This window comes from Schistocerca americana, chromosome 1 (assembly GCF_021461395.2).
Source record: "Schistocerca americana isolate TAMUIC-IGC-003095 chromosome 1, iqSchAmer2.1, whole genome shotgun sequence".
Lineage (NCBI taxonomy): Eukaryota > Metazoa > Arthropoda > Insecta > Orthoptera > Acrididae > Schistocerca > Schistocerca americana.
This window is the reverse complement of record NC_060119.1, coordinates 175,473,099-175,499,330: the sequence shown is the minus strand read 5'-3', so window position 1 is coordinate 175,499,330 and position 26,232 is coordinate 175,473,099. Positions and strand designations below refer to the sequence as shown.

Sequence of the window (26,232 nt, the reverse complement as noted above, 5' to 3'; positions counted from 1 at the left end):
TACTTCAATTGCAGGATGACTGAGAAGATGAAACTTCCACGTCATTTGATTCTGAAACAGCTGAGTAAAACTGAACGTACTGAGCCTACTTTCTCTTTACTTTTTATAATCATGTCAACACTGACCCACAACATTCTATCGCAACGCAATCTGACTCCACAAAAAAATTACAACCTGACTTCAAATAATTAATTCAAAAGAATGGCCCTGACTAAAAAGAAATCTTAACAATATCCTATACATTTCATTAAGCACTTACCTCATAAAAAACTTCATTACTTGAACTACTGCAATATAGCGAGCGTCAGTACTGACAGCTAAATAAAAGACTCTAACTACTAAAGCCACTAACTACTAATAGGCATGTGGTTAGCAAAGGAAAGATATTGTTGCAAACCAAATAATGTATTTTTTTAACTTAATAATGTGACGTCCAGTTCAAACACGAATATAAATCATCATTGACATCTAGTACAAAAGTATATAATCATGGATAATATTCAATCTCCAAGTCGAACACGTACAGATCGTTAGGCTACGCTAACACTTCAGGCCTCTACCTCCCATCAACGCTAACTTCTCACAGCTAACATCCACCACTGCTGTCTGTTCACCTCCAACAGTCCGAGAGTATTTACATCACTGCTGGCGACTAACTTCCAACTGCCCAACAGCACTGCCGATTAACTTCCAACAATGAGTCCGACCAGTCACAGAGTCTCTTACAAAGAAAGCCCAGTCAGAGACCCAATGTAAAGCGCTACACAGCACTGCCAACACAGAAGCAGCCCACTTAACAAAAGCGCCATGACGGAAGGCTTCTAGCGCTGGTGACAAGATCCTCCAACCTCGTGGTGTTTGTCGTGTGCAGATCACGGTGCGCCACGTTTTTGTAGACTGTATTTTGTATTCCGACAGGAGGGCAGTAACTCATTTTGTTCTCTATTTCAAATGACAATGACTCTAGTTTGATACATCTTTGTAAGTTTTGTCCAATGTCCGACTTGTTACCTAAAATTTTATGGCAAAAATATTAGTGTGTTATTAGGGAGGCTGGCTGAGCCATGATTTTTGTTTTTGTTTTTGTAAATGATGAGCAAGCAAAATATTCCCGTGATCTGTTTCATTTTGCTCTTGTCTTACTCGTGTTTTAAGTGACCGCTTTCGAATATCAGACCATTTTAACGCTCTTTCTCTTATCTTATGTAAGCTGAGATTGTGCGGGTTATCATAGGTAAGACTGCGGGAGAGTGAGTGCGATTTTATCTCATATTGCTTTCAATTTTCTTATCGCATTTTCTGTGTTTTAACCACAACTGTAACCTTTGCTCTTCACATGGGCACTGATAACTCGTCCTTGAGCGTCTCTAACACACAAACACACACACACACACACACACACACACACACACACACACACACACAAACACAGTATTTACACTCACAAAATTCCCGATTCGTTTCCAATTCTGACTGATAAGAGTGAATTAAATCACATTACCTTTTATCATAGCACAAAAATGGCGAATATGTCCTGGTTGGAGTTAGTTATGTCAAAGAAGGAAACTAGCTTCAAAGGCATTAAAGAAACATTTTGACACATTTGTAGTTTTTACTTCTTAGCAGTAGTACGTAGGCCGTGTAACATAATGCATTGTGTCAAGTAAAGCAACATGATGTCATGTCTTATACTATTACACATGGCATCATATTATCCAGCATAGCATTTGTCATGTCATGCAGTACGACACAACGTGTCGTTAGAGTTTAGTATGCGTGCGTCCCCACACTGGGACGCTTCTTATTATAGATACACCCGCACTCTCGGAAACTTCCTATTATAGAAGCATTCCAATCACTAGAAGCATATTAATTTGTTTCCATTTGTTCTTGCACCTATCACCACATGGGTGGGTACGGAGGAGGAACACACACCTAGGAGAAAAACTCAATGCTCCCAACCGACCCAGAGATAGAAAAATTTAGCGTTTCCCCGGGAACAAATACACCCCCACAAAAGTTATCAACTCAGAAAAATCTGTCTAGTTATTACGAGCATGCTCTTTAGGCATGTTGTTGTTGTTGTGGTCTTCAGTCCTGAGACTGGTTTGATGCAGCTCTCCATGCTACTCTATCCTGTGCAAGCTTCTTCATCTCCCAGTACGTACTGCAACCTACATCCTTATGAATCTGCTTAGTGTATTGATCTCTTGGTCTCCCTCTACGATTTTTACCCTCCACGCTGCCCTCCAATGCTAAATTAGTGATCCCTTGATGCCTCAAAACATGTCCTACCAACCGATCCCTTCTTCTAGTCAAATTGTGCCACAAACTTCTCTTCTCCCCAATCCTATTCAATACCTCCTCATTAGTTACGTGATCTACCCACCTTATCTTCAGCATTCTTCTGTAGCACCACATTTCGAAAGCTTCTATTCTCTTCTTGTCCAAACTGGTTATCGTCCATGTTTCACTTCCATACATGGCTACACTCCATACAAATACTTTCAGAAACGACTTCCTGACACTTAAATCTATACTCGATGTTAACAAATTTCTCTTCTTCAGAAACGATTTCCTTGCCATTGCCAGTCTACATTTTATATCCTCTCTACTTCGACCATCATCAGTTATTTTACTCCTTAAATAGCAAAACTCCTTTACTACTTTAAGTGTCTCATTTCCTAATGTAATCCCCTCAGCATCACCCGATTTAATTCGACTACATTCCATTATCCTCGTTTTGCTTTTGTTGATGTTCATCTTATATCCTCCTTCCAAGACCCTGTCCATTCCGTTCAACTGCTCTTCCAAGTCCTTTGCTGTCTCTGACAGAATTACAATGTCATCGGCGAACCTCAAAGTTTTTACTTCTTCTCCATGAATTTTAGTACCTACTCCGAATTTTTCTTTTGTTTCCTTTGCTGCTAGCTCAATATACAGATTGAATAACATCGGGGAGAGGCCACAACCCTGTCTCACTCCTTTCCCAACCCCTGCTTCCCTTTCATGCCCCTCGACTCTTATAACTGCCATCTGGTTTCTGTACAAATTGTAAATAGCCTTTCGCTCCCTGTATTTTACCCCTGCCACCTTCAGAATTTGAAAGAGAGTATTCCAGTTAACGTTGTCAAAAGCTTTCTCTAAGTCTACAAATGCTAGAAACGTAGGTTTGCCTTTTCTTAATCTTTCTTCTAAGATAAGTCGTAAGGTTAGTATTGCCTCACGTGTTCCAACATTTCTACGGAATCCAAACTGATCTTCCCCGAGGTCCGTTTCTACCAGTTTTTCCATTCGTCTGTAAAGAATTCGCGTTAGTACTTTCCAGCTGTGACTTATTAAACTGATAGTACGGTAATTTTCACATCTGTCAACACCTGCTTTCTTTGGGATTAGAATTATTGTATTATTCTTGAAGTCTGTGGGTATTTCGCGTGTCTCATACATCTTGCTCACCAGATGGTAGAGTTTTGTCATGACTGGCTCTCCCAAGGCCATCAGTAGTTCTAATGGAATGTTGTCTACTCCCGGAGCCTTGTTTCGACTCAGGTCTTTCAGTGCTCTGTCAAACTCTTCACGCAGTATCTTATCTCCCATTTCTTCTTCATCTACATCCTCTTCCATTTCCATAATATTGTCCTCAAGTACATCGCCCATGTATAAACCCTCTTTATACTCCTTCCACCTTTCTGCCTTCCCTTCTTGGCTTAGAACTGGTTTGCCATCTGAGCTCTTGATATTCATACAAGTAGTTCTCTTCTCTCCAAAGGTCTCTTTAATTTTCCTGTAGGCAGTATCTATCTTACCCCTAGTGAGATAAGCCTCTACATCCTTACATTTGTCCTCTAGCCATCCCTGTTTAGCCATTTTGCACTTCCTGTCGACCTCATTTTTGAGACGTTTGTATTCCTTTTTGCCTGCTTCATTTACTGCAGTTTTATATTTTCTCCTTTCGTCAATTAAATTCAATATTTCTTCTGTTGCCCAAGGATTTCTATTAGCCCTCGTCTTTTTACCTACATGATCCTCTGCTGCCTTCACTACTTCATCCCTCAAAGCTACCCATTCTTCTTCTACTGTATTTCTTTCCCCCATTCCTGTCAATTGTTCCCTTTTGCTCTCCCTGAAACTCTGGTTCTTTCAGTTTATCCAGGTCCCATCTCCTTAAATTCCCGCCTTTTTGCAGTTTCTTCAGTTTCAATCTGCAGTTCATAACCAATAGATTGTGGTCAGAATCCACATCTGCCCCTGGAAATGTCTTACAATTTAAAACCTGGTTCCTAAATCTCTGTCTTACCATTATGTAATCTATCTGATACCTTTTAGTATCTCCAGGATTCTTCCAGGTATACAACCTCCTTTCATGATTCTTGAACCAAGTGTTAGCTATGATTAAGTTATGCTCTGTGCAAAATTCTACAAGGCGGCTTCCTCTTTCATTTCTTCCCCCCCATCCACATTCACCTACTATGTTTCCTTCTCTCCCTTTTCCTACTGACGAATTCCAGTCACCCATGGCTATTAAATTTTCGTCTCCCTTCACTACCCGAATAATTTCTTTTATCTCGTCATACATTTCATCAATTTCTTCATCATCTGCAGAGCTAGTTGGCATATAAACTTGTACTACTGTAGTAGGCATGGGCTTTGTTTCTATCTTGGCCACAATAATGCGTTCACTATGCTGTTTGTAGTAGCTAACCCGCACTCCTATTTTTTTATTCATTATTAAGCCTACTCCTGCATTACCCCTATTTGATTTTGTATTTATAACCCTGTAATCACCTGACCAAAAGTCTTGTTCCTCCTGCCACCGAACTTCACTAATTCCCACTATATCTAACTTTAACCTATCCATTTCCCTTTTTAAATTTTCTAACCTACCTGCCCGATTAAGGGATCTGACATTCCACGCTCCGATCCGTAGAATGCCAATTTTCTTTCTCCTGATGACGACGTCCTCTTGAGTAGTCCCCGCCCGGAGATCCGAATGGGGGACTATTTTACCTCCGGAATATTTTACCCAAGAGGACGCCATCATCATTTAATCATACAGTAAAGCTGCATGTCCTCGGGAAAAATTACGGCTGTAGTTTCCCCTTCCTTTCAGCCGTTCGCAGTACCAGCACAGCAATGCCGTTTTGGTTAATGTTACAAGGACAGATCAGTCAATTAACCAGACTGTTGCCCCTGCAACTACTGAAAAGGCTGCTGCCCCTCTTCAGGAACCACATGTTTGTCTGGCCTCTCAACAGATACCCCTCCGTTGTGGTTGCACCTACGGTACGTCCATCTGTATCGCTGAGGCACGCAAGCCTCCCCACCTACGGCAAGGTCCATGGTTCATGGGGGGAGGTCTTTAGGCATATGATGTTATATATGTTTACTGTGGTTGGCGGTTGTTCAGGGAATTCGCCTATAAATTTCAAGATCCAGGGGTCCAATACCTAGTAGTTAAGACAGCTCATTGCGCTTAGGAAGTAGGACCCATTTGTAGAAAAGCGCGAGTATGTCAAGTAGTTTTGATGTAAGTGTCTTTGAAGCTGCGGCATAAGCTGAAAAATTAGTAACCTTCTTTTACATCCCTAATCCTGTCCAGGACATATCCACCTTTTTTGAGCTATGATAGGAGCAATTTCCAGGCTGCTTCCCAACTTTCGCGCTTCCATAATTTTGACATTAGACTGCTGTAGCATGGAAAACGATATCGGTTTTTATTGACTCGGGTGACGATTGATCCGGCATAGTTTTCTTTTTTTTATATTATTGCTTTTCGAACCATGTTGCTTGAGCTGGACACCGTTAGTCTTCCTCCCCTACATTACCTGTCTGGTATGGTGCAAACTGTCCGGTATAGCATGCCGATGTCCTCAGACCACACAAGCCTTGCCACCAGGTGAAGGTAACACGTCTATGGGACCAATCTCTTTTAATTTTATGAATTTGTTATTTTGTTTCATATTTTTTAATTTCGTTTATCTTTTCTTCTTTTAACTCTTTTGTTTTATAGTTACAGTTATATTATTCATTTATACACGAAACTGCATACACAAACATATCAAAAACAGCCATAAATACTTAATACAGTGGACAAAACAACAGCAAATATAAGTACAATATCGAACGAAATATTAAATATTGTGCAAAGCTTATGATAATAATCGATGTCAATATTTTATACTACGTAGATAAACTTACGAAACGACCATATTATATTCCTAAAGATACTTTAAAGTTATTATATCACAAGCTGAAAGATTCTCACAATACATAATAAACTACTGAAGAGCATAGAACTTATTATCTCTTTTCTTAAAATTCTTGTCATCGTTTATTTGAAGTAAGCAACTACAAAAGCTATATTTAAGAAAACGCCCCTAGAAAGAAATAAGGTGAATAATTTTCCCGGGAAATGTTAGAACAACCAGTCCGAATTAATTATAAGTATGACTGGCTAAAATAAGCAGAACTGTAAAACAATGTAAGGACGATAAGATACTATAAACTTTTTAGTACTGTACGAAAATGGAATTAAAGGTTGTTTTGTCCAAAAATAATTTTCCACAAGATAGCAGAGTAGTTTTCGAAAAAAACGATGCAAAACTTTTTAGATTGGTAAGAAATAAAGTGAACTTTCTTCTAAAAAGTATTTTTATAGTATTTTAAATAGTAGATCAAACAGTATATTGTTTCATGAAAGCCTGGGCATCATTTTGGTTTCGTACATGCATTTTTTTGATACCTCCGAAGATTTTTCAATAATTTTAACCCACTGGTAAATAAAATCATTAATGTATAAACAACAAAACCATAATCAACCATAACATATGGTTCAAATGGCTCTGAGCACTATGGGACTTAACATCTGAGGTCATCAGTCCCCTATAACTTAGAACCACTTAAACCTAACTAACCTATGGACATCACACACATCCATGCCCAAGACAGGATTCGAACCTGCGACCGTAGCAGTCGCATGGTTCCGGACTGAAGCACGTAGAACCGCTCGGCCACAGCGGTCGGCTCAGCTATAACAACCAGTTTTTTTAACTGTATCCAAATGCAACGCTGAAAACGTAATGCATTTCGACGAAACGAGGTTTCATGTCCAAACGCATGTTTTTTCTCCCCTAATACGCGAATGATGAAAGATTTTTCCAAACGCTTCTTATATTTACAGTAAAAATATTTTCTTTATTATCACCTGGGTCACTTTAAACCGTCTCAGCACGCGCGATTCGCGTAAAACGGGCTTTTATGTTCAGTTTTAGACACTGTATCGCTGCAACGGATAAACCTTTGACAAAACAACAGGCCAACCATTAATTACGTGTATTTGTCTTCCTTCTTATAAAATTTGAACAGTTTTGCTCAAGTTTGGTTGGTTGGTTGGGGGATTCAAGGGACCAGACTGCTACAGTCATCGGTCCCTTTTTCAAATACTAAAAAATACCCACAGAGAAAGCAAACGTTCAAGAGAATAGTAGAAAGACGACACAGAACAAGAGAAACTTAGACAAAGACCAGACAAAATGAAATAAAATCACACAGAGTGTGACGGTGGTCGGCCGATGCTCAAGTTTGAAACACAGAAGAACGCACACAGAAAAAAGCTCAAAAGAACCTTTTTTTACATATAAAATCCAAACGAAGTTAGATTTTTGACAGTGAGTTTTCAACTCTATCGTAAGAATCCATCTTTTATTTATCTGATTCACTTTAAGCCGTATCCATCCTTCAGTTCACGTAAGAGCGAATGTCATGTACTACATTTAGCGCGACTTTGAATAGCTATGAGCCAGCACGGGATGCCTCTCCCGTTGGGCCAGTGGTACAGAGGGTGGGTAGGCTAGTTATTGCGAGCTCCAATGTTAGGCATGTGATGGAGCCCCAGAGGGAGATAGCAGGCAAGGCGAGAAAGAATTCCAATGTGCATTCGGTATGTTTGCCGGGAGGTCTCATCCTCGATGTGGAGGAGGCCCTGCCGGCGGCTATCGAGCGCACCGCGTGCAATCTGCTGCATGTAGTGGCACATGTCCCACGAATGACGTCTGCCACTTGGGTTCTGAGGCCATCCTCGGATACTTTCGGCGGCTGGCTGATTTGGTGAAGGCAACCAGCAACGCATTCGGAGTGCAGGCTAAGCTCTCTATTTGTAGCATCGTACCCAGGGTTGATCGCGGTCCTCTGGTTTGGAGCAGAGTGGAAGGTCTAAACAAGAGGCTCGGACGGCTCTGCGACGGTATCGGATGTGAATTTCTCGACCTCCACTATCGGGTGCAGAATTGTAGGGTTTCCCTTAATAGGTCAGGCGTGCACTACACGCAGGAACTGTCTACTTGGGTAGCGGAGTATGTGTGGCGTACACATGGAACTTTTTTAGGTTAGAGGGACCCTCACTTGGGAGCAGACACTATTTGTCTGTTAAAGCAGCCACAGCGATCTCAGAGAATCTTGGGCTTTGCAGATCAGAGATAGAAAAGATTTGTATGATTTTAGCAAACTGCAGGAGCATCTAAGGAAAGGTCCCAGAATTAGTATCGCTTATTAAAGTTTATAATGCACAGATAATATTGGGAGCAGAAAGCTGGTTGAAACCAGAGTCAGTGACAACGAAATCCTAAGTTCAGACTGTAATGTTTATCGTAAGGATAGGTTAGTTGCAAATGGTGGTGGCGTGTTTATTGCAGTAAAAAATTCGATAAAATCCAGCCAGGTTATCACGGATTACGAATGTGAATTAGATAGGGTGAAACTGAGTATCAAAGAACGGTCAAAAATGGTGATCGGATACTTTTGTAGACCACCTGGGTCAGGATCTGTAGTTGTAGAGCGCTTCATGCAGAGCTTGCAGAATACCAGTAATATTTCTCCTGATGATGCCGTTGTAATAGGGGGTGAAAAAATGGTTCAAATGGCTCTGAGCGCTATGGGACTTAACATCTGAGGTCATCAGTCCCCTATAACTTAGAACTACTTAAACCTAACTAACCTAACGACATCATACACATCCATGCCCGAGGCAGGATTCGAACCTGCGACCGTAGCAGTCACGCGGTTCCGGACTAAAGCGCCTAGAACCGCTCGGCCACCGCGGCCGGCAATAGGGGGTGACTTCAACTTGCCAGTTATAGATTATGAGCCATCAAAACTGTTGCCAGAGACAGGGAATCATGGGGCATTGTTCTGGATGTCTTGTCCAAAAATTACCTTGAGCAGATAGTTAGAGAACCAACTCGTGAGGGTAACTTCTTCGACCTCCTGGAAACAAAAAAAACTGAATTTATCGAATCAGTTAACGTAGATGAAGGTATCAGTGACCATAAGACTGTGACAGCATCTATGACGACGGGTCCTACAAGGAATGTTAAGAAAGGTAGGAAGATATATTTGCTCAGAAAGGGTGACAGGATACAAATTTCCGAAAATCTCAGCAGTTAGCATGAAATATTTGGAGATGAGGACGAAGATGTGGAGAAAAAATGTAAAAAAATTCAAATGCATCGTTCAATATGCCTAGGCAAGTATGAGCCGACTAAGGTTTTAAGTGATGGGGAAGATCCACCATGGTTTAATAACCGTGTTAGAAAAGCGCTGCGTAAACAAAGAGCACTTCATCTCAGATACAAGAGAAGTAAAAATCTAGCTGACAAACAAAAGCTGAACGAAGCGAAAATGAGCGTAAGGAGAGCAATAAGAGAAGCGTTCAATGACTTCGAAAGTTCGTTGTCAAGCGACCTGAGTAAAAACCCCAAGAGATTTTGGTCGTACGTAAAATCAGTAAGTGGGTCAAAATCACCTATTCATTTTCTCAGCGACCACACCGGCACCGAAACGGAAGGTAACAGAGAGAAGACTGAAATACTGAATTCGGTCTTCCGAATTTGTTTCACCGCGGAAGTTTGTAACACTGTTCCTCCTTTCAAACGTCGTGCGAACTTCGAGACAGCATATATTGAGATAACCGATCGTGGAATTGAAAAGAAGCTACGATCGCTTAGTAGGGGAAAGGCTTCACGAACAGATGAGATGCCTATAAGATTCTATAGAGACTATGCGAAAAAACTTGCTCCCTTTCTAGCAGTAATTTATCGTAGCAACGAAAGGTACCTAACGACTGGAAAAATGCGCAGGTAATTCCCGTTTTTAAGAAAGGCCGTAAGACAGATCCACACAATTATAGACCTATATCGTTGACGTCAATCTGTTGTAGAATTATGGAACATGTTTTATGCTCAATAATTATGATGTTCTTGGAAAATGAACACATCCTCTATAAAAATCACCATGGATTCCGCAAACAGAGATCCTGCGAAACTCGGCTCGCTCTGTTCCTCCATGAGATCCACAGCGCAGTGGACAACGGCGCTCAGGTTGATGCCGTGTTCCTTGAGTTCAGTAAGGCATCTGACACCGCCCAGCACTGCCGTTTAATGAAAAAAATAAGATAAGCTCACGGAGTATTGGGACAGACCTGAGATTGGATTCAAGACTTTCCTGCAGACAGAACTCAACACGTCACTCTTACAGGAACTAAATCGACAAATGTAAAGGTAACATCCGGAGTACCACAGGGAAGTGTGATAGGACCTTTGCTGTTCACAATATGTATAAATGATCCAGTAGAAAGCGTCGGGTTCTCTTTAAGACTATCGCAGATGATGCAGTAGTTTATACCAAAGTAGCAGCGCCAGAAGATAGTAAGAATTTGCAGAACGACCTGCAGAGAACTGATGAATGGTGCAGACTCTGGCAGTTGATCTTAAACGTTAATAAATGTAAAATATTGCGCATACATAGGAAAAGATATCCACTACTGTACAGCTACACAATTGATGACAAATAGCGGGAGACAGCGTCTGCCGTAAAATATCTTAGTTTAACTATCCAGAGCGACCTTAAGTGGAATGACCATATAGAACAGATAGTGGGAAAAGCAGACACAAGACTCAGATTCATCGGTCGAATCTTAAGGAATTGTAACTCACCTATGACGGAAGTGGCTTATAAGGGGCTTGTTCGCCCAATTCTTGAGTATTGTTCATCTATCTGGTATCCCTATCAGGTAGCGCTGATAGAGGATATAGAGAAGATCCAACGAAGGGTGGAGCATTACGTCACGGGATTGTTTAGCTGGCGAGAGAGCATTACGGAGATGCTAAACAAACTTCACTGGCAGACGTTACAAGAAAGACGTTGCGCATCACGGAGAGATTTACTACTGAAATTTCGGGGCAGCGCTTTTCAGAATGAGTCAGATAACATATTACTTCCCCGCACATACATCTCGCATATTGACCACGGGGATAAAATTCTAGAAATTAGAGCCAAAACAGAGGCTTACCGACACTCATTCCTCCCACGCACTATTCGCGAGTGGAACAGGGTTGGTGGGACCAGATAGTGGTACCGAAAGTACCCTCCGCCACACACCACTAGGTGGCTTGCGGAGTATGATGTGCATGTAGATCGTATCTCGACAAATGGTAACGTTTATTGGATCAAAAAAAATTCGTTTGACTTTATCCGTTAGCCACTTTATGCAAAGTTTGAATAGATTCATGCAAGCTTAAAGTAAAGAAATTTCGTGCTTCAAATACTTCCCCGAAAAGAATATTTTCTCTTACGTAAAATTCAAACGAAGCAATATTTTTTCACACTGTTAAAACGTATCTTACAACAAGGTCCGACACAACGTTGTACCAAATTAGAAACACCAGTTTCGTTTCAATCAGGAGTTATTTAAGGATGAACATTTTTGCACATAAAATTCGAACAACGGTAACTGTTATTGCACGTAAAATCCGAAAGGTGCGCATACATATAGTGCCACTAGCTGAGCATCAATTGCAGCCCAATTAAATTTTTTTAAAAAGGAACTGATCGATTCGCACAGTTTGCCTGGTCGCCGTCGTTCATACCTAAACTGACGAGCGGAAACATAATGAACAGCTGCATAATAGCTTATTGGGCCATTTTGTAAAGAAATATTTCACCGATTCTGCGTATCATCAATTCCACAGTTCACTGATAAATTTCTGCGGCTATGTGGCGCCAGGTGTCTATGTGGCCGCTGATCTGTGTACGAGGTGATGGCGCTCGATAGCGACCCACATGGGAATCGCCGGATTCACCTAATGCGAATTTGGTGGCCAACATGATTTCACTATCATGCCTCTCGAACCACTGTAGCACGCTTCTGCCTTCGAGACAGGGACAAATATACTGCTGAAAGACGACATCCGGTTCCAGGCGCTACAGTCTGGAACCGTGCGACCGCTACGGTCGCACGTTCGAATCCTGCCTCGGGCATGGATGTGTGTGATGTCCTTAGGTTAGCTAGGTTTAAGTAGTTCTAAGTTCTAGGGGACTGATGACCTCAGCAGTTAAGTCCCACAGTGCTCAGAGCCATTTGAACGAAAGACGACATCGTCGTCAGGGAAGACATCAAGCATGAAGGGGTGCAGGGGGTCCGCAGCTACCTGGTGCCTTCGATTGCTACCACAGACCCATACAAGAGCAGGGGAATGTCGCATCACAGCATACCACTGCTGCCGCAGCCTGCGTTCGTGGCACGGTTCACGTTTCGAGCAGCCGCTCCCCTGGATGACGTCAGAAGACGACGATCGACCTGGTGTAGAGATAACAGCTAAGACACCAAAATAGCGATCACTTGGGGAAGCAATCCACCACAAAGAGAAGCCTGTAGCTACGTCGTGGATATGGGCGTCGCCTGTTCTCTAATTTCACATTTCTGTGATTTTTTGTAATTTTATTTAACCATTAACTCGCAAGGTGACTTTTCTGTAACGTATACCACGAGGTGGGGGTCTATGGGACCCCTACGTTTAAACCGAGATTTAAGGCAAAATTCTTTATAAATGTTTAATTTATGCTATATAACATTTATTTTTACAATTATTTAAGTGTTGTTTAAATGCTTCTAGTTTATTGTACTAAACAAAGCCTGAAGCGTTTTACTATTTATCACACATTACGTTCGCTGTTTGACACTGTTTTTGAATACCTTTCGAACTCAGTGCAACTGATACGCTCTTGTGTATTATGTCCTTTACCTTGTCTAATCTTTTTTCGCAGTTTTGATTTGCTCGCTGTCCGTCTTACGCCACAATGACGTATCCTGGTCTAACTTTTGTGTTACATTATGCAGTTTGGTTTGTAGCTCACTCGTTGTATGATCCTGTTGAGACGTTAACTTATTTGTAATTTTTAGGATTACTTGTTGGAACTTCTCCTCTATTATTTCAGTGGTCTGTGCGTCTTTTTTAGATATGTAAGTAGATAATTCATCTAAAAGAGCTGAGAGCTAACTAACAGTTTCAGACCTTGAACTTATTTGAGTTCGGCGCTTCCTGGCAAACCTGTCTGTGCTGACTTCAGTGTTAAAATTTTAGCTGGTAATTCTTCCGTCGTAACGTTTTGTTTAGCTAAAATGTCGGCAAGTAATTTTTCTTGCTTTGCAGATAATTTCAAACACCAAGGGATCGTGCTTTTCTGAAATTTATGCCCGCTGTAAAGAACTAACGTTTTGCTGTAGTGAAATTTCTGTCTGCACTGCGAACGTATTTTCCTACGTTTCACACGAAGTCACTTGTGCCGACGGCATTTCGCCTTCCCAGTTTAGCACCACGGATATTGTAGCAGACGTTAAGTTTAAGTTCTTGAAAAGTTCAGTTAACAGATCAGTGGACTGAACTCCATTTGCGGTAGATTCTTCCACTGCACGGCTCAATTTGCCTTCGCTAGTTGCAGTGAGAGCCATGTTTAGCTATTTCGCTGTTTTGACTATAACATGAATTCAAACAAAATCTCAGAATTAAAATGACAGCGTTCTGAGTGAATAGAAACTATTCACGAATCAAGTTAAAAATTTACTTATCGTAAGATGTACCTAGAGCAGCGAACTAATCAACGATGAGCAGCACAATGAGAAATGCAAGACGAGCGTTCACTTCAAACTACTGATTATCGCAATGCAGTGAGCGAAGCTGAAGTGCGACAAATTTATTTATTTATTTTTTGAAACTGCACATGCACAGTACCTCTGGATTCTTACGTAACCGCAAGCAAAGATCACTGACATAACAAACCACCATTCTTAGACACGATATATTGATATTTTAGATAGAGAGGGCGAGCCTGCGTCTGTGTTTATTTGTTAATGTTTACGTTTCACTCTCATCCTTGTTTTCTCTTTCTCAGGCAGACATCGCCACGGTGTCGTGCATCGTGAGCTGATCGTAGGTTCGTAGGTTCATGGGCGGATCTAGTGGCTCACAATTTTTTTATTGTCTGCTGTAATGGAGAATTGGGTAAACCTGAAACCGTGAATTTCACAAATGTGATACACCTATCAGAGTTATGGGACGTAGAAGGCAGATTGTTAAGAACCATTCAACAGCCAAGATCGCAAAAATATTATTTAAGACCATTCGTTTGAATGGACTGTGCTCTCATCTTCGCATCTTAAAATATTTTGTTGAAAAACATGTTCATTTCACGCTGACCTCATCCTCGAGATGTTAAGTGGACAAAAATGGCACATTATAAAAGGTTTGTCGTAATTTATAATGCTCTGTTTTTGTCCACTTGACATCTTGAGGATGAGGTCAGCGTAAAGTGAACATGTTTTACAACAAAATATTTTAAGATGTGAAGATGAGAGCGTAGTCTATTGAAACTGGTTGTCCTGAATTTAAAAAAAAAAGAAAAAGAAAAAAAAAATTCGATCTCGGTTGTTGAATGGGCTTTAACAATGAAACACATCGTCCTCCAATTCTTTCAAAATGAGAAAATTCAAGTAGAAGGCAGAGTATAGAAATACCGCAATTTAAAAAATGACATGTTCGCTACTACCGTACTATAATAAGATCAGAAGCATTGAACGATAACTGCATTCCACGAAGTGTCTAAGAGCTCTAAAATTTTTATAAGGTCCATCACTCGTGTTTCAGTGCACAACGGCACAAGCTGGTTGTCATTTTTATTTTATTTTATTTTATTGCGGTCTTTGAATTCATTCACGTGCCATAATTCTGACCGTAGATCTATCACATTTGTGAAAGTCATAGTACTCTCACTGTACTGATGAACCATAATAAAATGTTAGCATAAATATTTAATTAATTTTCCTAACGTGCCACAATGGAATCATTGAGTGCTTCTTCCAAATCAGTGCGAACTTCTTGAAGTAAGAGACTTATCGAATAGGTCTGTCAAATCCATGCATAAATCACTGGTAAGGAACAAGCGCAGAGTGATCGGTAATTTGGTTGTATGTGATATACAGTCGCTCACTTTGGTGTTGGTTCAAATGGCTCTAAGCACTATGGGACTTAACATCTGAGGTCATCAGTCCACTAGAACTTAGAACTACTTACACCTAACCAACCTAAGGACATCACACACATCCATTCCCGAGGCGGGATTCAAACCTGCGACCGCAGCAGCAGTGCGGTTCCAGACTGAAGCGCCTAGAACCGCTCGGTAACAGCGGCCGCCTTTTGGTGTTGGTATCACCAATTTTCGGATCAGTTACTTTTGCGATATGATCACAGCCAGTTCACTATTCAAAGATTCGGGAGTGGTTCACTTACTTAAAAGAACAAATTATCAATGGCAGGGTTCCCTTTCCCTAACTATTCTTCCTTGTGGAGTGTAAAAGCGGCAAAGCCGCTCTCACTTCCTCTGTTTCGCTTTCATCCATTTCACAGCAGTATTGGGCACACGTAAGCACTTCTCTTCTAGAAGGGTGTTTCCGTATGTGAGACAGCAAATCGTGGCCGGCAGGCTCCTACTGTCGCCAGTATTTGAGTTTAAGTCCGATGTAAACGCGGCCCTAGATATTAGAAATGGCCTCCAGCCACGTGTACAGCTAACGAGAATGTACGGCTCCCATTGCAGAAAGCCGCCTGGACTGCAGATGTGGAGAAACCGTCTGCTCGTGCCTCATCCTGCAACCGAGCCCCGAGGACCAGCTGTGCGCCTACACTTTGCAAGGGACGCAGTGTTCCGCTGTGGGGCCTGCAGGTGTAGACTCCAGGCTAGAGCATCTCGTCACAGTAGAAGGTAAGCAGTCCAATAACCTGTTGAGTGTCATGACGACGGCTGTCATTCATCACTATCACTGCAGCAGGCAGTGTTAAAGAGACAAACACTTCATAGTGCAGATGTTGTTGGAGAAAAATCATTGAAAAGTACAGCGGATTTAAAAACAATCGTCCGATGTCACAAGACTATCTTCTACGTGTATTGAGATGGATTTTTGCTTACAAATAGGTGAACAAAGGTATTGAGATAGATTTTTACTAACACATAGGAGAATAAGGGTTTCATTTTGAGCAGAGCTGTCCCAGTTTGCAACAGTATATCTTTTACATATGTGCACAGGCGACCTCTGGGAACCTTTAGCAATAACGCTTAGGATCAAAGTTTCCATTTATTTTCCCATATTTTTATGTGTGCCCACCATCAGAAGCACGACGAACGTCCAGACTAATTTCAAACTCGTCTCATACTTCTGCGAGCCTGTCTCGAGTTCCTGCATTCACTGCTGTTGCTGTGCTGCGTCGCAGTTTACCGAAAGCGCATCGAAGGGGAGCCACATAAAAGGAGTCTTTCACCAAAGCCCAAAAAACAAAATCACATGTCATGAGATCAGGCAACTTAAGAAGCCCATGGTGCAATACGAGACACTTGCGCATCTTGCGACTGATTATGGAGAGGACCATTCTTTAGAGGTAATCTTACAAACAGAGGCCAGAGAAGTGGTGCTCCTTCGTGTTGAATAATGAAATTTTCAACATGTTCTCGCAATTAAGGAAAAATCTTGGTCATGAAAATATACATACACGTGAAGCTTGTGGCCGTCTCATCCGGAAATAAGATGAGGACGCAAATTTTTTTCACTGGATATGACGAAACACGAATGAAGTTTTGGAGCCTATCTCTCGTGTATCTTTTATTTATTGAAATACAATCGTTGCAAAACAAGCCAGACGGACACATCATGTGCGGCTAACTCTTGGCTGGCAAGATAAGTGGGCTCCCATGGACTAGGTCCAATAGTCTGCAAAAGCACTCTACGTCTTCAAGGGAGCATACGAGGCGAATTTGTGGATTTCGCCTTTCATAAGCAACCAGTGTGTTCGAACTGCTTGTGCCAGATAATTTGAACTGCTGGAGATATGATGCTGTATTCTGAACTATAATCATACAGCTCAGTTTTAACTGAGTTGCATCTGTTAAACGAAGAAGATAAGTCATATTATGATGCACAGTTATCGCTATGTCGACTCGATGTACGTTGGACAATGAATGAGCAAGCAACCTGCACCAGGAGGACCCACTACTGGCAACCACATGAATCAACGGCATTCAACAGGTGAAAACATAAAGTTTTAAAATAGATGTGTAAATTAAAATTGACCCAACTTTTTATCTTCATTCACATAGAAGAAGAGAGCTTCATGAAATGGCATGATTTCCTTAACCATCCCTCACAGCTCCGTTCAGCGGGTTTCGTTTCCTGCAATAGTCAGCTATTTAACAACCGCAGCAGAGCCTGCTGGCTTTGGCGACTATATCTCCTTCCTCCCTGAAGATACCTGCTGCTTTCACTTCCGTGTTTTTACCTCTGCGCCCTTCGCTGTGCTCTGTTCCTTCGCCAGCACTGACCCAGGGACGCTAAGCTCCAGCAGCGGCATCCTATTGGACTTTGCGCCTACACATACCAGCTTCACATTGCGCCTGCTAACTTCCAATTTTTGTCAGATCATCTCAGTGAGTTCCATCATATATTACAAGACATCGACGTCCATGTAGTACTTCTGTCGGGGACATGGCTCAAACCAAATGTTCCCAAGAGTTCGGTACATCTAAACGGCCACAGTTTTCAAAGTCACAACAGATGATCGGGTGGAGTTGGGACATTCATACGCTCCGATTTTTATCATCTACTGTACTACATACATCCAACAATAATGAAGATAAGCAAGTGGAATATACATTCGTAGATATCAAATCCCTTAACAGAAAGTGTCTGATCGTTTCCTCTACAAACCGCCTAAACTTGGCAGGTTTTCCTGGTTCTGAACTGCTCTTTCAAGCCCCGAATAGACATACGAGCGCGTAATCATAACTGTTGATTCTAGCACAAATTTTCTATACAATACTCCTTCCGATGTGAAATTCAAGCTGATGCTTTGTTCTTCAAACGTTTCGCTTCTTTAAATTGTTCTTACCAATCGTACGAACAGTGCCCATACTCTCATAGAAATATTTGCAACGAAATTCCCAAAATGAGTAATTCGTTACTCTCAAAACATCTGCACCTGGTATGTCGGCACATGACAATTTTTCTGATGTGCCTGTTAGAATTTTCCAGAAACAAAGCCCAATTGACAACATACTAAGACTTGAAACGTATTAATTTACCTGAACTTGCAACTGGGGTGCAAGAAATATGTTGGGGGATCTCTTCTATTCTTCTTCTGGGACATTACGGAAATACTTGATGGATTTATTAACAAACTTACTCAATTGTACGACAAATATGCTTCCATAAAGATCGGGAAAGTAAGAACCACACTTACACCTTACCTAGCTAAAGAACTAAAACAACTCATGACTCTCGGAGACGTTGCATATAAGGAATACAAATCGCGCCGCACACCTGAAAAACACATTACTTACAAGAAGAAGCAGACCACAGTCAGTCAAGCTGTGAGAAATGCAAATTTCAGGCCTGCCCGTGTACTAATCGACATCGTAAATAGGCCAGCTCTCCTACAAAGAAACCTGCGTGTTCTTGGTTGGTTACCTCATGGGGATAATCGACTGCAACAACGAAAGGTGGTATGTAAAACATGTTACGTGCAATACTATAAACAAAAAAAATTGCGTATCAGATCAGCATTTACTGGCTAATAGGCCGTAATAGTTCAAATTCCAAATGCTGAAGCTTATTATTGACCCAGTACTCTACACTGTAACAGATATCTTTAACAACTCCTTAACCACATCTGGTTTCCCTCAAGCCTCGAAATAAGGTTCAAATGGCTTTGAGCACTATGGGACTCAACTGCTGTGGTTATCAGTCCCCTAGAACTTAGAACTACTTAAACCTAACTAACCTAAGGACATCACACACATCCATGCCCGAGGCAGGATTCGAACCTGCGACCATAGCAGTCGCACGGTTCCGGACTGCGCGCCTAGAATCGCGAGACCACCGCGGCCGGCCTCTAAATAAGGACTCGTCTACCCACTAACTAAAAAGGACGTTGCCACAGTACCCTCTGATTACCGACCTATTTGAATTCGTCCTGCACTGTTAAAGGCAAGTCCGCGACTAGCTAACAAACTACCTAACCTCAAACAACCTAATGGACAAAAATCATTCAAGTTCCCGCGAAAATAGCAGTATAACATCTGAAGCTTGCAATGGATGTTTAAGGGGAGACAGTCGTGTGCTTCTTAAAGTTCAGCAAAGCTTCTGACACTGCCAATTCTACACTTTAGTTACCAAGCTTAGCTGCTTTAATTTCTGGACAAGTGCAGTGCAATGATGTCAATCATATCTGACGTCCTGCCATCAGTGCATCATGTCCGGCACCATAAAGGCACAATGGACGCAGATTGTATCAGGCGATCAGGCGTTCTCCAGGATTTATTATTAGGTGGGAATTTAAGGAGCTGGGACCCGCATAAACTGACAGAATCAGAGGTTGTAGAGAGTTTCAGGGACAGCATTAGGGAACGATTGACAAGAATGGGGGAAAGAAATATAGTAGATGAAGAATGGGTAGCTTTGAGAGATGAAATAGTGAAGGCAGCACAGGTTCAAGTGGGTAAAAAGGCGAGGGCTAGTAGAAATCTTTGGGTAACAGAAGAGATACTGAATTTAATTGATGAAAGGAGAAAACATAAAAATGCAGTAACTGAAGCAGGCAAAAAGGAATACAAAAATGAAATCGACAGGAAGCGCAAAATGGCAATGCAGGGATAGCTAGAGGACAAATGTAAGGATGTAGAGGCATGTATCACAATGGGTAAGATAGATACTACCTACATGAAAATTAAAGAGACCTTTGGAGGAAAAAGAACCAGATGGAAGAGCTCAGATGGAAACCCGGTTGTAAGCAAAGAAGGGTAAGGAGAAAGGTGGAAGGAGTATACAGAGGATCTATGCAAATGCGATGTACTTGAGGACCATATTATTGACATGGAAGAACCGGTAGATGGGGATGAAATGGGGATAATAGTGCAAGAAGAGTTTGACAGAGCACTGAAAGACCTGAGTCGAAACAAGGCCCCTCGGGTAGACAACATTCCACTAGAACTGCTAATAGCCTTGGGAGAGACATCCCTGACAAAACTTACCATCTGGTGAGCAAGATATATGAGACAGGCGAAATACCCTCAGACTTCAAGAAGAATATAATAATTCCAATCCCAAAGAAAGCAGGTGTTGACAGATGTGAAAATTACTGAACTATCAGTTTAATAAGTCACGACTGTAAAATACTAACACGAATCTTTTACAGAAGAATGGAAAAACTGGTGGAAGCAGAGCCGACCTCGGGGAAGATCAGTTTGGATTCCGTAGAATTGTTGGAACACGTGAGGCAATACTGACCCTACGACTTACGTTAGAAGATAGATTAAGTAAAGGTAAACCTACGTTTCTAGCAGACTTAGAGAAAGCTTTTGACAATGTTGGCAGGAATACTCTCTTTCAAATTCAGAAGGTGGCAGGGGTAAGATACAGGGAGCGAAAGGCTATTTATAATTAGTACAGAAACCACGTGGCAGTCATAAAAGTCGAGGGGGATGAAAGGGAGGCAGTGGTTGGGAAGGGAGTGAGACAGGGTTGTAGCCTATCCCCGATGTTATTCAATCTGTATATTGAGCAAGCGATAAAGGGAAAAAAGAAAGAAAAACTCGGAGCAGGAATTAAAATCCATAGAAAATGGTTCAAATGGCTCTGAGCACTATGGGACTTAACATCTATGGTCATCAGTCCCCTAGAACTTAGAACTACTTAAACCTAACTAACCTAAGGACGTCACACAACATCCAGTCATCACGAGAGAGAAAATCCCTGACCCCGCCGGGAATCGAACCCAGGAACCCGGGCGCAAAAATCCATAGAGAAGAAATAAAAACTTTGATGTTTGCCGATGACATTTTATTTCTGTCAGACACCCCAAAGGTCCTCGACGAGCAGTTGAACGGAATGGAAAGTGTCGTGAAAGGAGGATAAAAGACGAAATCAACAAAAGCAAAACGAGGATAATGGAATGTAGTCGAAATAAATCGGGTGATGCTGAGGGAATTAGATTAGGAAATGAGACACTTAAAGTAGTAAATCAATTTTGGTATTTGGGGAGCAAAATATCTGATGATGGTCGAAGAAGAGAGGGTATAAATTGTAGACTGGCAGTGGTATGGAAAGTATTTCTGAAGAAGAGAAATTTGTTAACATCGAGTGTAGATTTAAATGTCAGGAATTCGTTTCTGAAAGCATCTGTGTGGAGTGTACGGGAGTGAAACAGGACGATAAGTAGATTACACAAGATGAGAAGAGAAGCTTTCGAAATGTGCTGCTACAGAATAATGCTGAAGATTAGATGGGTAGACCACGTAACTAATGAGGAGGTATTGAATAGAATTGGGGAGAAGAGAAATTTGTGGCATTACTTCTGTCTATAAGCTGGTAGGAAGTTGTGTTCCAAAAATTAACGGCATAGAGACAGAAGTAATGACAGTTTCTGCAGGACAATGCTCAAGCACGTACAATGCAAGGTGTTACTGATTTGTTTGACTGCTAAGTGCTATACCACCTACTGCACTCTCCTGTCTTAAGCCCTCGTAAGTTCAGCTCGATTTCTAAACTGCACTTCACGGTATTCGCATCAGAACTGCTACATATTCGTCGGACAATGGACCGCGCCACTCGAACTGTCAACACAACTGGCACTGCTAAGAGTATCCTACGACTTCCACATCGCTGGCAACGGTTATACACAATGCTGGTAACTACTTTGAAGGTCAGTAAAACTTTGAAACACGTATCTATTTTTTTCGAGCTGTAACTAAATAGTTTCCACTATTAAAGTTCCAACCTTCGTATAATGGAAAGGAGTACCCCAGGTGTACTGAAAAACCTGACGCCGATCCGTATGTGTGCTCCGATGAGACAGCTCATTAGGGGTGCAGCTGCAGGGGCGAGGACGGAGAGCATAACCAGCACACAACTTAGAATTGTATATTTTAGGATCAGAAAATAAGTTTCTGTTGAAAAATAATTATTGTCTTGAAACCATTGGACTTACTTCTGAATCTTAAACGAATGCTCTTCCTCAGGTACCGTCGCCAACCCGGACTGTAAATGTGCAGGAAAGTTTTGCGCCTGCATTGTATTGATATCATCCACAGAAGACCGGATTTGTTTGCGTTCCTCGGAAGGGTCACTCTGCAGCCCAGTACAGAAGGCAATGAAGCGCTACGACCTCCTGTCTCGGCTTATAAGTAAAGGTAAGCTACAGTAAACCCGTTTCCTCTATTTCCTCACGATGTAACATCATTTCAGACCCTAGCACTAACTACTAAATTTCGCAAATTAATGTAGCAGATTTTTAAATTATCTTTAAACATATACGTGTATCCATGTACATCAACAACAACAGTAACAGTAACAACACTAATACAGCGGCTAGCGACTAGTGACTAACGACTAGCTGTAGTTAATACAGCTAAAGAAGAGCGCTGACAACTGAGGTGGACTTGGTGCGGCTGCTTCTTCCACCCACGTCAATCATCCATGTAATGCTATTTTTTACGCCGAAAAGTTTTCCTCTTCTGCGTAACTTTTCCACTCGGTGAATAAGAGCTGTGTTGTAATTGTATTTGCTGAGTATGTAACTCAAACGGATTTGTTTGTAGTTTACTGTGACGTTTATGTTGTGTGATGACGGAAGAAGGAAGAGAGTGAAACTCGCTGCTTCTACATGGACTATTGTTCTTTAATATCATCAAGTAGATCGCCATCCCTACTTACTCATCTGACGAACAGATCATCAACAACAGTGTCATGTCCGGAATTCGTGAGACACTGCAGTGGGATTAGTATTTTAAACTATTACACACACAAACTCTGGTGATTAAGAACTTCACATGAAGAATTGTCCTTTCCCTGCGAACAAGACACTGGCGACTGAATTTACTTAACCAAAAGGATTAGAAGCAGATCGCTCCTAATCGAGTGCCACAGTAGAGGCGCGCGTTAGCGACCTCAGCTACGGTAATGGGATTGCAAAACATGAACGTGCGCTTATGAAAAATGTTCTGGATACTAAATGTTTTGTTTCTGTAGAAACATAATTGAGAAGGACATTTACTGTAATGCACCGAGCGTTTCGAATACCATGACCGACCCAACGAAATCGAGACGGCGCTTTCTTCTATCTTTTCGCGATACACGTGTGGCATTTATTACTATTTAAGGTTTCTGTGTTTCTTTCCCTTAGCGACACTGGTTTTTGTACTAGAGATAAACTCACTCTCTTACAAATAGTATAAGCTTCCACATGTGCACTTAGGGTATCTTCGGGGCGGGGTCAACCGTAGGCCATATTTTATATTTGAGGAAATCTGAAATATGTAGTAGGACTGCTGTGAAGCCCGACGGCTGCTACTGACGACTAGTAGTAGGCTGTCGCAATAAGAGGTATATCTCATTTGAGACTTATAACAGGGATTTAAGAATTCGCAGCATTTAGGACATTCATAAGAAATTTTGTTTTTACTATCGTTAAAAATTGAAGGAAATTACTTACCGGCGGCTGCTACTGGTCAGCGTCATCATTACAGAAGACTATGCCTCACGTAACATTTCAGTGATAATTTCTGGAGTAGGTGGACTACTAGAACATTCGAATTGCTCTAAAATCTGTGAATAAATTGTTTAAAAATAGACAATACGCTATATGTATTAGCGATGCTAGGCCAGAATAAAATAAGCAGAGTACGTACTACGGACAAGTATCCAAGTTTATGGACATGAGAGACATTGGATCAAAAGGATCAGCCAGAGTGACTGTTCATCTCGAAGAAACGAGTTCAACATAGAGACTTTAACCAATTCTGGACCAAAATGTCGATAGTATGAATAAATACTGACATGAAGAAAGCCTCCGCAAGAAGTTGGAAAATAATCTGCCGAGGAAATTGTTCATCATTTCACAATATCACACTGATATTTCCCAGTCATGTCCACCATAAGGAGCCTGACATTATATGGTACTGCAGATGGCACATTTCTCACCGGCGCCTATCATGTCGCCTACATTTATAGTTTCATGTATGATGAGTTCATTTTCCCCGACTCTCCCAGCTATAACAGCAGTTAAACTCCTATGGTGTATTCAGAGGTGGTGTGGAGTCATGTAAACAGTACTTTATTTTGGCTCTGAGCACTATGGGACTTTGAGGTCATCAGTCCCCTAGAACTTAGACTTCTTAAACCTAACTAACCTAACTCTTGTAATTCGGCATTGTAGCGTATTCTCCAGCCTTCTTCCTCTCTTATTGGCCCATAGTTTTTGCGTAGTATTTTCCGCTCAATGCTTCTTAGAGCATTTTTATCGTGTTCTTTCAACGTCCATACCTCTGAGCCGTATGTGATAACTGGGCGGACTAGGGAATTATATATTAGCAATTTAGTTGTTGCATGGGGGCTTAATTATATTTTTATGCATGCAAATACTTTTAAATTTTTTGTAACTGTATGTCCGGCTACGATGTCTCGTAAACGGTTGACCCTGATTAGTATTAGTACGCAATCTGACTGCATAGAATAACAACAAAGAATGAAAGAAAATTTCCGTTAACACAATTAATTAATTAAGTCCCCAGCAACTATAAAACCTACGAAACAACAAAACACAAGTGTACCTGTTCTGTGTGTGGAAGTGTGATTCAACGTACACATCTGGCACGGTTCTTCCTCAATAAGACCAGATATTTTAAACACCATTTATACTGAAGTAATTAAAAAAACCTGAATTACTATAATTGCACATAGAAATCAGAAATACAGTCTAATACAAGAACACGTGCCAGATGCTTTGTTGACTGAACCTGTGACCAAGAGGCATTATTGTTTAAGACATTGAAATAAATAAAGAAAAGGAATTTTTTTACCTTCATATACACTCCTGGAAATGGAAAAAAGAACACATTGACACCGGTGTGTCAGACCCACCATACTTGCTCCGGACACTGCGAGAGGGCTGTACAAGCAATGATCACACGCACGGCACAGCGGACACACCAGGAACCGCGGTGTTGTCCGTCGAACGCCGCTAGCTGCGCAGCATTTGTGCACCGCCGCCGTCAGTGTCAGCCAGTTTGCCGTGGCATACGGAGCTCCATCGCAGTCTTTAACACTGGTAGCATGCCGCGACAGCGTGGACGTGAACCGTATGTGCAGTTGACGGACTTTGAGCTAGGGCGTATAGTGGGCATGCGGGAGGCCGGGTGCACGTACCGCCGAATTGCTCAACACGTGGGGCGTGAGGTCTCCACAGTACATCGATGTTGTCGTCAGTGGTCGGCGGAAGATGCACGTGCCCGTCGACCTGGGACCGGACCGCAGCGACGCACGGATGCACGCCAAGACCGTAGGATCCCACGCAGTGCCGTAGGGGACCGCACCGCCACTTCCCAGCAAATTAGGGACACTGTTGCTCCTGGGGTATCGGTGAGGACCATTCGCAACCGTCTCCATGAAGCTGGGCTACGGTCCCGCACACCGTTAGGCCGTCTTCCGCTCACGCCCCAACATCGTGCAGCCCGCCTCCAGTGGTGTCGCGACAGGCGTGAACGGAGGGACGAATGGAGACGTGTCGTCTTCAGCGATGAGAGTCGCTTCTGCCTTGGTGCCAATGATGGTCGTATGCGTGTTTGGCGCCGTGCAGGTGAGCGCCACAATCAGGACTGCATACGACCGAGGCACACAGGGCCAACACCCGGCATCATGGTGTGGGGAGCGATCTCCTACACTGGCCGTACACCACTGGTGATCGTCGAGGGGACAGTGAATAGTGCATGGTACATCCAAACCGTCATCGAACCCATCGTTCTACCATTCCTAGACCGGCAAGGGAACTTGCTGTTCCAACAGGACAATGCACGCCCGCATGTCTC

General features: G+C 42.0%; 1 protein-coding gene across 3 annotated transcripts in view; it reads left to right on the top strand.

The window, feature by feature from the left end:
* LOC124623901 overlaps nucleotides 1-26,232 on the top strand; it is a 122,272-nt gene that overhangs the window by 18,754 nt on the left and 77,286 nt on the right. For all 3 annotated transcript variants that reach the window (XM_047149074.1, XM_047149073.1, XM_047149071.1), the window contains exons 2-3: nucleotides 15,925-16,089; nucleotides 22,390-22,560. In XM_047149074.1, the coding sequence (XP_047005030.1) occupies nucleotides 15,925-16,089; nucleotides 22,390-22,560 (336 nt within the window). The remainder of the gene's footprint in view (nucleotides 1-15,924; nucleotides 16,090-22,389; nucleotides 22,561-26,232) is intronic.